Consider the following 12,498-nt stretch of genomic DNA (forward strand, 5'->3'; position numbering starts at 1 on the left):
GCTATCACTGTTTAAAACATTGATATTGATTTGTCGATTGTTAGACATTAGATGGATTGCAAAAATAATAAATGGTCTAAAATTGGACAAAAATGTCCATTAGTCAAAGGTCTTGAGTTGTTTAATCAGCATGATTTTGAGCATTTCGACGGTGGGTCGTTACTCTTGTTCTGGTGGTAGACTCACAAGAGTTTCAACGCCAAGTCAAGGGATCGAGTAGCTATGGGTGGTGAAATTCCACTACGGCACAGGTTGGGGTGTGTCCGGGCTTCATTTAAGAGCCCTCCCAAAAACTTCAAAATTCAAGTGGCGTGTTCGATGCCATGCACAACCCTTTGGGTCACACACAACGTCCTAGAATAAGCTTCCACGCAGAGGATGCGGGCCTCTGAAAGCATTTCCTACAAAAGTGAGTGTTATCTTGGTAAAACAATGTTTACTTTCAGCTGCTCTCTTGAGCTTGAACGGAAAGGACCATTACTTCCCATTCCCCATTTCAAGCGTCGAGAACACGGGCATCACACGTGCCAATTTAGTTCATTTTTGTGGGATCTCGGACGTTCATCAGACAGTTCTCGTAATGGACATATGCCATCCTAATAATCAGTCTGGATTACTTATCAAATAAGGGACAGATGCACGTTATTATCAGCTCATTTCTGCCTGAGTAATTAATAGACATTCAATTTATTTTTTTTGGTTAAGAAATTATCATCTCTTGAACGACCATTTGAACGTTCCAGATACCACATGCATGTGCCAAGTTGGCACATATGGTAAGTTTGTATTCGGCGCTTGAAGAGGGGGAGTTAGAAATCATATATTGCCGCGGAAAATAACCGTCCCAACGGATTTGGACGATGAATTTCTTCAACAGCGGTTGTAAGGAGCTCGTACAACAAAAAGCTCGACGGCCCACCGTGACGTGTGTGTGACAAACACAGATCCACTCCGTCCATTTGCGGAAGCTAATGACAGGACTAAAATCAGGCCGAACCAAAACTCAAATGGACCACACCAGCGGGAACAGTGGGATGAGGACGCCCTCCACTCAAACCTTCTTGGGGCGTACTATGATGCTATTAGCCCGTTTATAAGGGGAACGGATTGGGTGAGACTGTTTCCTGTGGTGCGGTCCACCTAAGATTTGGATTTGCTTCATTTTTTGGGATCATACTTTAAAATGAGCTTTCAATACAGATGGACGGCGTGGATGTAGTCAAATACATCACAGTGGTCCCACCCACCTCAGTGGACCCGGGGTCTCACTCACCTAATCCACGCCCTTTATAAGGTCAGTCCACCAGGATTAAGGGAAAAACCAATTACCAGCCTGATCCGAAACTACAGTGGGTCAAAGAAGCTCCTCAACTGCACGTGCGCACGTGCTGTGGCCAACTGAGCTTTCGATCGGCCTTATTTTTTTGGCTGATGTCCAAAGCATGAGCTTGTCAAAATGATGGACGGAGTGGATGTCGCACACATTATGGTGGCTCCACAGAGCTTCTTGTTGCACGGTTGTTGCAAGAAATTCAAGATCCCTCTGCCGGTCCCACGTGCGAGTTAGGAGGCAATGCCACATGTAGCTACTTCAGAAGATCAGCGGATGCGAGTGGCGTGGAGACCGTGTAACCCAAAGTCATGTGGCATGCACCATTATCTCCGTATGGAATCCACTCCGTTCATCCGTTTCATCAGCCTATTTGAACATGCAGGCAAAACAATGACTCAGAAACAAAACTCAAGTGGACCACACCATTGAAACCTTATTAGGGCCAACGGATGTTTTGGATCAGGATTATATTCGTGTTTCCCATCTATCCTGTTGGGAATCAACTTATAAACCGTTTGGATGGGATATAGAGATTATGGTGGGCCTCAGGAAAGTTTCAATGGTCGGCGTTTCATCCTCACTGTTTTCTGTATCAGGTCTCATATTATTTTACATCTCCCTCATTTTTGGCAACACAACCTAACATGATCTGGTGAAACTAATGTACGGACTGGATGTCACACGGACGTCGTAGTGGGCCCCACAGATCTTTGGGTTACATGGCACGGCAGTTACACGCAGCTCGCGTCCAAGAACGCTGTCAGGACAGTTTCCCGCCCTGAGGCCTCTATAAATCCAAAGTCACTCTCTCTCTCTCTCTCTCTCTCTCTCTCTCTGGTTCTCTCGCTCTCTCTCAGAATTCTGGAATCTGTAAGAGCTTCTCAAAAGTCGATATCTATCGCTATTTCTTCTTTCAGCTTCTTCACGATTAGAAATCTCCTATCTTCAATTCTCTTATCTTTTTTTCGATTATTTCAATCTAGTTTAATAATTTTCAATAGATAGTCATCGAATTGCAGTTCTTGAATATAATTCTCTGATTTCAGCTGATGATCTTATCTCTGCAATGTCTTCTTTTCTAATTCTCTCCTCATTTCGATTCTTTCATCTGAATATCATGCTTGTTGACGGATTTCGAAGATTTTGAGGTCTATGCAACACATTTCGGGCCAATTATGATGATCTTCCATGGATAATCTTGGATTTCTTCAGACGATTTCGAACTTAAATACTATTAGATTGAATTCAGTTTCTTGAATTTTACTTGTTCTTGTGATGTCCAGATCCCTGCAGATAAACTCATCTGTTTTTTTTTTTTTTTTTCCAACCTGAAATTCTGGCTTAAGAACTTCATTTTTGAAAGATTTTAGATGTTTTTTGATCGAATTCGATATTCTTTTGGTGATTCTTGTGGATGATCTTTGAATTCTTTGAGAGATTAACGGATTCAAATGATCAAATCACAGTTCTTGAAAGGTTTTCTGTCACTTGATTCTCGACTGTGTAGAATCAGTATATCTTGAGCATCAATGAATTGGACCTCTGTAATCTCTGTTTTCTGATTTCCCGTTTTGGAGATTTTCTCAGTGAGATCCATTGAAGCTTCCTTTTTAACTCTTTTATAAGCAGTTCTGGTTGCCTTTTAAAAAACAGTTCTGGTTTATTCAAGCAATTCCCAGCATGGAATGAGTTACTGTTCTTGAAATGGAAATCCCAGAAGCAGCTAGCAAAGCAAGATTTTTTTTTTTTTTTTTTGCCTATCGATTACTAGATGATTTGTGCTGTTGACTGTAAATTTCTCCGTTATGGTTTTCAAATTTGTCTCTCTTCTTTGTTAATTCAGGTTTCTTTATAGTTGCTTTGATTTCCTCATATCTCTGTATTTTTTTTTTTCTTGATCTGGATTTTTTGGGATTATCTGTCGAGTTGGGATTACTATTACATCAATCCTTTGTTTCTGTTTTTAGGCAATTACGGATATCTTTTCCAAGCATTCTGTTCCTCAGCTTTTCGCAGCAATGGCTAAGCTGCTTCTGATGCGATGTCTCCTCGCATTTCTCTATTCTGCATTACTGTTTTCTGCAACCTCAGCAACTACAGATCCGCTTGATGGTTCTCTCTCTCTCTCTCTCTCTCTCTCTCTCTCTCTCTCTCTCTCTCTCTCTCTCTCTCTCTCTCTCTCTCTCTCTCTCTCTCTCTCTCTCTCTGCTTCTGATTGTTGATATGGTAGAATGACTTAGATATAGGCTTTGGATAGAAAAATGTCAGCTCATTGTGATCAGTATTGATTTCTTTCCACTGATCAATGTGGCTTTATGTTTGTAAATGGAGAGCAGCCATTTAGGAGGCCTTTCCATTAATGACCTGGGGTAGAAAACCACACGAATGGGAAATCATAACTCTCCATTTCATCTATAATTAGTGAAAATTTAAGTCAATGGCCTACATTGAAAAGGAAAATGCATCAACAAAAGGATTAGGATCATCCACTAGGTGTGGTTTTGATACTGTGTGCCATCAATATAGGACTCACTGGATGGACAATCTGGATTCCCCAGCCATGTAAATGAACAGTGGTGAGCCGAAATGAACCAAGACTTGTTCCTAGAGACAAACCGGAAATCTCCATTAAGATGACCAGATAAGTAATTACAGGATGTGAATCTAATTTGTTAAAAATGTATAACGTTGTACATGTGATGCCATGGCTCCGTGATCCAGATAGTTGATATGGTGGACCTCACCTTAGTTGGGGGACACCCAAAAATCTCGCACATTGAAAGATCCAAAGCTTGCATGGGTGGCTTAGAGTAGGAATGGTTTGAGGGCGGAAGATTTTTGGTACTAAGCCTTAACAAGGATTCCAAACATGTGGGGCCCATAGTTTATCAATTCAGATTATTAATCTGATGGTTCTGTCACGGAGGATAAATTCCCCAAAAATTTTCCCAGACGGGAAGATCACAAACCTTCAATCTTTGGCCTATTTCCCATTGCATTTGCATGCCAAGTATGATGGCATGTGCGACTGCATGTATATTCTTTTTGTAGACTTTCTTCTGAACTTCATTAACCATATCAGAGGAGAGAATCCCCAGATAATCAAGAACACATCAGCTGATTCCCTCTCTCTTTTGCAGTCACAGCGCTACAAGATCTTTACAGTGCCCTGAACATTCCACCTCAGCTAACTGGATGGAAATCTGTCGGTGGTGACCCCTGTGGGGAAGATTGGAAGGGAATATCATGCTCTGGAACTTCTGTTCAATCCATGTACTGTAACTACTTCTTTTTCAATCCAAGGAGCCATTTGGACTGCACACTCTCCTCTTTTCTGCTTATTCTGTCTCAAGCCATTCTCTCTTCTTGCAGTAAGATTGATGGACTAGGGATCAATGGAACATTGGGTCTCCAACTATCAAGCCTCCTCTCACTGAAATATTTGTAAGTATGATTCAGATAGAAAATGCATGTAAATAACTTCATTGCATTTCTACAAGTTGAGATTCAGAAAATTCCAGGAGAACTTCAGAAGTAGAGATTTTTCTTTTGGGTTTCTTAAGACTAATGAATAATTAGTGAACAATTTGCACATTGTTCACAAATAATTTGTGTATCAAGAAAACCGTGAATTATTCAGGAACTCTCTCTCTCTCTCCATCTATCTCTGTCTAGCTATCTAGCTATCTAGCTATCTACTTATTTATTTTGAACTGTTTTCCTTGTATAGTGATGGTGGATTCAATAGTATTCACAGTGAAATTCCTTTCAATTTACCCCCCAATGCCACCCACATGTACGAACCTTTTTACTGGTTTTTTCCTCCTCCTGTCATGTTATTGTCTTGTGTTTTTTGACTTTTTCTTTTCTTTTCTTTTGCAATGCAGAAATTTGGCATTCAATCAAATCAGCCAGAACATCCCATCCTCCTTGGCTTCTATGAAATATCTCTGCTCCCTGTGAGTTTCTTGTTGAATAAGAACTCAAAAAGGTTTTGGTTTATGAATATGGGACAGATTTTCATGAATCACATTTTATCTGAATGCAGGAATCTTAGCCACAATTCCCTATCTGGGCCCATTGGAAACATATTTACAGATCTGCTAAATCTAAAACAATTGTAAGATTTGAAACAATACTTTTGATATGTAGAAAAGTAGATGAGAATTTAGATATCTATATGTAATTTGTTTGGTCTCGATTTTGAGTACTTGTTTTTCTTAGAATCAGAATTTATCCATTGAATTTGACCCAAATTTCATTGTTTAAATATCTTTTCAGGGATCTATCTTACAACAATTTCAGTGGAGATTTGCCAGTCTCATTCAGTAATTTGACCAATCTTAACATTCTGTAAGCATGGCAATAGACCTATACTTGTTCTAATCATAAATGTAATTGTTCTGCATTCGTCTCCTTTGTTAATACTTCTATAATTTCTCCAACAGTCACTTACAGAACAACCAATTTACTGGATCGGTTATCTTCCTGGATAAGCTCCCACTGTCTGAACTGTATGTCTCAAACTCAAGTGTGTTCCTAGCAAGTCTTTATACATGTTTTATTTTTGTAATCTTATTCCAGTTCTGATTCAACTACTTTTATTTGTCAGTAACATCCAAAACAACCACTTTAGCAGTGTCATCCCAAAGCATTTTGAAACCATTCCAATTCTCAGGTATCTACTGCCCATATATTCTTTTACACACACAGAATGTTTTCAATGGTTTTCACAGCCCACTAATTTCTCTATTCTTTAACAGTATTGGGGGAAATGTGTTTGTGACTGGGGTTGTGCATTCTCCTTCCCCTTATAACTCTCACCACAATAAGTCAATTGGTCTGAGTGAAAGTAATGCCGCAACAACCAAGTCAAGCGCCCTCAAGAACTATACCTCTCTCAAAGTGGATATCCATAATCACAAGTGGATGGGACCTGGAACAATAACTTGTATAGTTGGTGCAGCAGTATTTGTAGTAAGCTGTGTTGCGGCCCTTGTTTCAATCCACATCCGTATCTCACATAAACATAAGCTTAAGAGATTGGAGATTATCCACCGCACTTCACATAGTCTTCCTATCAGTACAATCAGAGGTAGAATTTTCCCCTCAGAACTCTATCTTCTAAATAAGAAACTAATTTCTATTTGAACAGGCTTTACTCTATAGATTTTATTTTCCTTCATCCATGAAAGGAATCATGATGTGAAGGGCGTTGCACTCATTGCAGAAGATCAAACGTATATCTAATTCATCATGTTTCAGTACATGGCTGTCAGGAAAAATGTCTAAAACTTTTGAAACAATTCATGGAGCATCACTATATAGAAGATGAATGGTTCCATCAACAAGTATTGAACAATTCTTACTCTTCCCCTTCTGCGATTTGCTTTTATTTTGCAGCACCAAGAGATAGCCCGGAGCAATGGTCCATTTCTATGGACATTCTAAGGCCTATACCTTCCGTTCGTAATTGCAGAACGGATGGACTATCTATAATAAGAAGCCTTTCAAAGAGAAGAAGAGCACTAATGACTGCTAAGCTTTATACTGTTGCAGACCTGCAAGCTGCTACAAACTGCTTCGCAGACAACAACCTTCTTGGAGAGGGCTCTCTTGGTTCCGTCTACAGAGGCACGTTCCCTGATGGCGAGGTATAACATTTCATCTAACTTCATCTCCAGAAAATTCAAATGACTGCAAAACTTGGATTCTTGTCTGAGATACATGTGGGTTTCGGCTTCCCAGATTTTTGCTGTGAAGAAAATCAATATGATGCCGCTGTCTCTCCATGAAGAAGTCGAATTTCTGGAGCTAGTTAGGAACATGTCTCTTTTGAGGCATCCAAACATCTCGAGCCTTTTCGGCTATTGCATGGAGCACCAGCAGTACCTTCTGGTGTATGAGTTTGCCGGGAATGTATCACTCGAAGACATCCTGCATTTTGCTCGAGATGATGGTAGATACCTGTCCTGGAATGCTCGTGTGTGGATCGCGCTTGATGTAGCCCGGGCTTTGGAGTAAGTATATGTTTACATAAACATGTCCCATGCCTTTTGACCTTGTATCTATGCCTGTAACTGAGCCATTTTCTCTCTGTTCTTTGTTCAGGTATTTGCACTTATTATCGCCTTCTACTGCACATGGCAACATAAAGGCTGCCAATGTCTTGCTCAATGATGAGCTCACGCCTCGTATCTGTGACTGTGGATTAGCTGTTCTGAGGCCCCTCACCTGCATTAAGGTTAAATAATTCTTTGGGTTTCTCTAGTTCCACAGCAAGGGATCCCACATCCTTTTTGCAATCGCAACTTGTCCATAAATGCAGATGCTGTTGTTATACTATGAGTGTGTTTGGATGCACTAATGAACTGAATTGCAATTATTAGTACATCGAAGTGGATAGAACAAAATTTCAATTTGCTTACAATTTGTATTGAGGGACTACTCTCCAAATTTAAATTTGTTTCTTTTAAGTTGGGACTTGAAATGAACATCCCCAAATTGTACGCCCGAACACAGACTATATATGAGCTTTGCTATAAGCCCATACATACACACATGCCAACCCGACCCACCATTGTGGATGGCCTGGCCTATATATCAGGCCAGTCCACTGATCAGATGGGCGAACATGAAAGCAATGGAAGCTTTAAAAAAAGATTGGCCTCGTAATTTCAATGCACCCATACCATGAGTGGGCAGGCCAAGTCTTTGGGCTGGGTCACGTTAGACGTTGCCCCACCTGATGCACTGATAGTAGGACCCAAACAATTAGCATGTGGACACATTTGGCTACTTGCAGAAATTCGTGTGGGCCGAGAAAAACTCTAACCACATTCATCTTTAGTCGAACTTGATTGTTTTCTTGTCCCGATAACAGGCTTCTGAACTGCCTACTGGTGGCACGGGTTACAAAGCTCCCGAATATGGGATGCCTGGAATCGATAATACAAAGAGCGATGTCTATGGGTTTGGAGTTTTGCTGCTGGAGCTCTTAACTGGGCTGAAACCTTTTGACAGGTCTGCCATCTCACCCTTATATGGTATATGTACTTCACAGATAATCAGTCATATGGAATCTACTAAATGAAGTTCTGTTGGCCGACGGTGTTTTAATTTATTGTTTCTTTTGTTCCCTTTTTTACAATAGTTCAAGGGCAAAAGAGAAGCAGTCTCTAATTAAATGGGCTTCAACACGGCTGCACAATTTCAGTTCTCTGCAAGAGATGGTCGATCCGGCCATTAGAGGCAGCCACTCCGCCTTGGCTCTGTCCCAGTATGCTGAAGCCATTACCCTGTGTACTCAGGTATGGTTGAATCATCTTCCGCATAGCAAATGAAAAAGAACAAAAGAAAGAAAGAGAGAAAGAAACGGCTGTTCTTTTCAAAACGAACTGATTTGTTCATTAGAAATAATCCAAATTCTGCACTATGCTTGTAATTCATGTGAGAGCAATCACATGAATTACATTAGGAGTCCCTGTAAAATAATCACTTTAATTTTTACCCATTTGCATTAGTCCTGTTTAGCTCCGTTGTTGGAAGCCTTGAACCCAAGTCGGAAACCTGTCCGCCAATTCTGAGTCCCAGGCGAGCACATAAAGTTCTCCAATTTCCCAAGTGGTTGTTTGGCAACCTGGAATTTAGAAGTTACAAAATTCTCTGAGAAATTGTTTCTGGGGTCATGGTTGGCAACTGGGAATGTAATTCTGTCCAATTTAGAATCTAGGTCCTGGGTACTTGGAATTCATTCCCTGTGAGCGTGCAAGTTAGTTGATGTACATGCGACACATGTGCCAGCATGTTGCATAGGTGCAAGATCCAATCCATCCATCAGAGGTTGGTCCGACCTTGTACATGTTTTCCCAAAAATAAATATGGTCCGCTTAGCATGTGGGTCTCAATATTGGGAACAGGTAGATGGTTAGATAACTTCGGCCAAGTTGTTCAGATCTGTTGCAAAACTGTGGCCCACCTGACCAGTAGATCGACCTGATTATGGGGCTAGTTCATCAATGAAGTGGTGTTTTTCTGATTGATGGATTAGATTTCAGGCCTATCATGCCATGCTGTCACGTGCGGTGTGGACATGAGCTTTACACAAAGCTCTATAGTGAATTCAAAAATATGACAACTGGGAGGGAATTCACTCTCCCGGAATTTGCAAGCTACCCTGTGGGTAGGAATTGAAAAAAAAAAAAAAAAAAAGGCCTTTTGCTGGAATCCATTTCTTACATTTTCCTGGTTGCCAAACGCAAGCCTATTCCCTGCCCAAGGATTCCATTTCTAGCACCGCTCATTTAAGGTTGCCAAATGACCTGTTTGGCATGGCTGAAGTCTTAAAATAATTAGACGTCGATCCGTGTTCTTCTATGTTTTAATGCATGTGGGGATTATTCTTAACAGGTAGAACCAGAGCTAAGGCCCCCCATCTCTGAGATTGCGGAATTGCTGGCCTCTCTGATCCAACGGACAGTCCGCACCGGACAGAGTTGGACAGACAGGGTCGAGGTGGACTCAACTGGCACGCCTTTCAGGACTCCTCGCAGCCAGTTCGAATCTTGACTACCATGACTGGATACCTTTGCGCAGTTCAGATAGCCGCAGCTGCAGCAGCATCATCTGATCTGAGTCTGGTAGATGTTCGTCTTTTGAGTGGGATCAATTTAGATTCCCGGTCGATATCTTTATGTTATTTAAATTTATAAATCTGTAAAGATCGGTTGTAATTTGAATTTCTGGTTTTGCGTTCTGCAGCAGTCGAATTGGTGCATTTGTTTCTTGTTGTCAATTGAGATGTACGTGATCATGCATGTTCTTAGTTGCATTTTCTGTTGTACTACAGTGTAGCCAGTTTGTATGAAACTCGGACCCTTCATCTGTTAGGCCATACCTTGGAAGAGGCTTTCCCGGACAATCACACCAATGGATAGGACTTACGAGGCCCACATGTGGCAACCTCGCAAGTGTGTGAAACATCTCAACAGTACATAATGGGCCCACAAAGGCAAGATGCCAACAATTCACGTTGATTCATTCATCTATTGCGGCGCACACATTTGAATAGAATGGACTGAAACTTGCCAACAGTTCACATCCTACATGCCCACGTGGCCCACTTGCAATCCAGTTGCATTGTATGGCCGATGTCAATGCATCATTGTAATTTCCAACGTCACCAGCTTGTCGAGCGGAACCTGGCGGTGGGGCCCACCATATGATCTTGTAAGCGAAGAGCCAATGGATTGACGGATGTAGATAAGCCGTAAATATTCAAAACTCCCCCTAACCTTGTAAATTATTTTAAAAAGGAAAAAAAAAAACATGAGATGGGCGTGTGTTTGGTATAGTAATTGGTGGTCCACGCATTATGCATGAGTTTCCACGAGATTGATTTTCCACACATACGACGGATGTCACTGTACACATTATATAAGAAGTCTTCCATTGATGGCGACTGGCTAAAATACCCTCACTTTTTTCTTTTGTATTTTTTTAATAGTATTCACCAACCATGGGCTATGGTACAATAAGCATGCAGATCCAGATCGTCCAAATTGCGAGACCCCATTGTATGTTGAGCACATTTGGAGAATTGCCCTGATCGCACAAGCCTTATTCTCTAAATTGGCGGGCGTCAAATTGGCTGTCTGGTAGGAAGCCCAAAAAAACATTTCAATAGGTTAAAATCCATCGGTTAAGATTGTCCGATCAATATTGATTTTCATGATAAGTGATGGGAATCACACTTCAGATGGTTTGAGTGAACAATTGCCATAGATTTGGTTGATTTATGTCATGTTCACATTTTCTAATGGAGTACAGAGCCGGGGTATCAATTGAACTCTGTGTATTGAAATGCAGTTGCAGGGACCCAGATCCTCAACAGCTCTTGTTTTAAGGGGTTTAAGACACTCAAATTTGAGAGCCTAGAACACTCAAACACCTTACGTGTGACATATGTGCAACAATATTATTTCAAGCACCTCACGTATTACATGTGCACTAATTCATTTTCCAGAGTCACATCTTGTAAGTGGCAAATGTGTTAATTTAACATGTGCCAATAAGAATCTTGGATTTATTTTTATTTTTTTTAAAATGGGCTGATTTCTAAGGTTCTCCATTCATCCTGATGGATCACATCTTATGAATGGCTTGGATGGTATATCCAATATAAGATAGACTCTGTACACAAACTGGAAGGTTTTAATGGTGCTCTTCTATCCCAACTCTTCTCAGTGGTGTGATCCATCTGTGTTTTTATCGTCTCCGATTTTTGTCGTACAGTGTCAAAATGAAGAACCGCACCTTATGGACGGAGCGGATTTGAACTATATATATCAGGGTGGCCACGCACACAACATCACGGCCTAGGCAAATAAATGCTATTTTCATATTTTCTACATTATTTCCATTTTCAGAACATGATGGAAATATCCCTGAACCATAGAATGACCAAAATACCCCTTTGGTGATAGCATGTCCTGCCGGCCACTCTCGTGTCTGGAAAAAAAAAAATACACTCCCAGGGATGCGGATCCGGTGCTCACCCATGTCGTTTGTGCACACTTGGCATACGTTTGTGAGATCTGAACCACTCATTTGGTATTTTCAAAAATCGAATGGGCCTTGAACAAAGTATCAAATTGTTTGGATTATCTAGCCTTTTAATTAGTTCCATACGTTAGAAGACAAAAATCAACGACAGATCTTGTTGATTGACATAAGATCCATTTTATTAGATGGTTAAGATGGTATGGTGAAAGTAATTTTTAGTACTGGTCTAATTAGAATGGGTTCCCGCGAGATAGTGGTTCAGATCAGTGGATGCATTTTCCAAATGTACGTTATATAATCCGGAGGCACGCAATGGCGTAACACAAGATCCATATATGCTTTTCAAAGTAGGGTTTTCTATTTCTCGAGCCCAGAGATTAATGATAAGGAAGGATGAAATGATTGAATCGGATCCTACCGTAGTAGCTCTAGCTTAGGGTAGCAATGGCCAGCGTTAGGGCGGGCCAGGTTCCCATGGCCTAAGGCCCAGCCCAAGCCATGACAAAGTAGAGGGGGCTTGGCTCTTTCCCTCACTCTAGAGCTGAGCTGGTCTGGGGCCTAGGGCTTAAAAATCAAGTCAAACCCTACTTGTGTGAGCCACA

General features: G+C 41.0%; 1 protein-coding gene across 1 annotated transcript; it reads left to right on the plus strand.

Moving 5' to 3' along the window:
* Positions 1-2,621: 2,621 nt before the first annotated feature.
* Positions 2,622-10,163, plus strand: LOC131223962 (protein STRUBBELIG-RECEPTOR FAMILY 8-like). The gene is made up of 16 exons (XM_058219558.1): positions 2,622-3,445; positions 4,474-4,606; positions 4,706-4,777; positions 5,064-5,129; positions 5,221-5,292; positions 5,382-5,453; positions 5,615-5,686; positions 5,782-5,847; positions 5,946-6,011; positions 6,097-6,472; positions 6,613-6,987; positions 7,082-7,353; positions 7,445-7,577; positions 8,217-8,356; positions 8,487-8,643; positions 9,743-10,163. The coding sequence occupies exons 1-16, from the start codon at positions 3,352-3,354 to the stop codon at positions 9,899-9,901; spliced, it is 2,325 nt and encodes a 774-aa protein (XP_058075541.1). The 5' UTR covers positions 2,622-3,351; the 3' UTR covers positions 9,902-10,163.
* Positions 10,164-12,498: the final 2,335 nt, after the last annotated feature.

The sequence above is a fragment of the Magnolia sinica genome, chromosome 13, assembly GCF_029962835.1.
Source record: "Magnolia sinica isolate HGM2019 chromosome 13, MsV1, whole genome shotgun sequence".
In the NCBI taxonomy this organism is placed as follows: domain Eukaryota; kingdom Viridiplantae; phylum Streptophyta; class Magnoliopsida; order Magnoliales; family Magnoliaceae; genus Magnolia; species Magnolia sinica.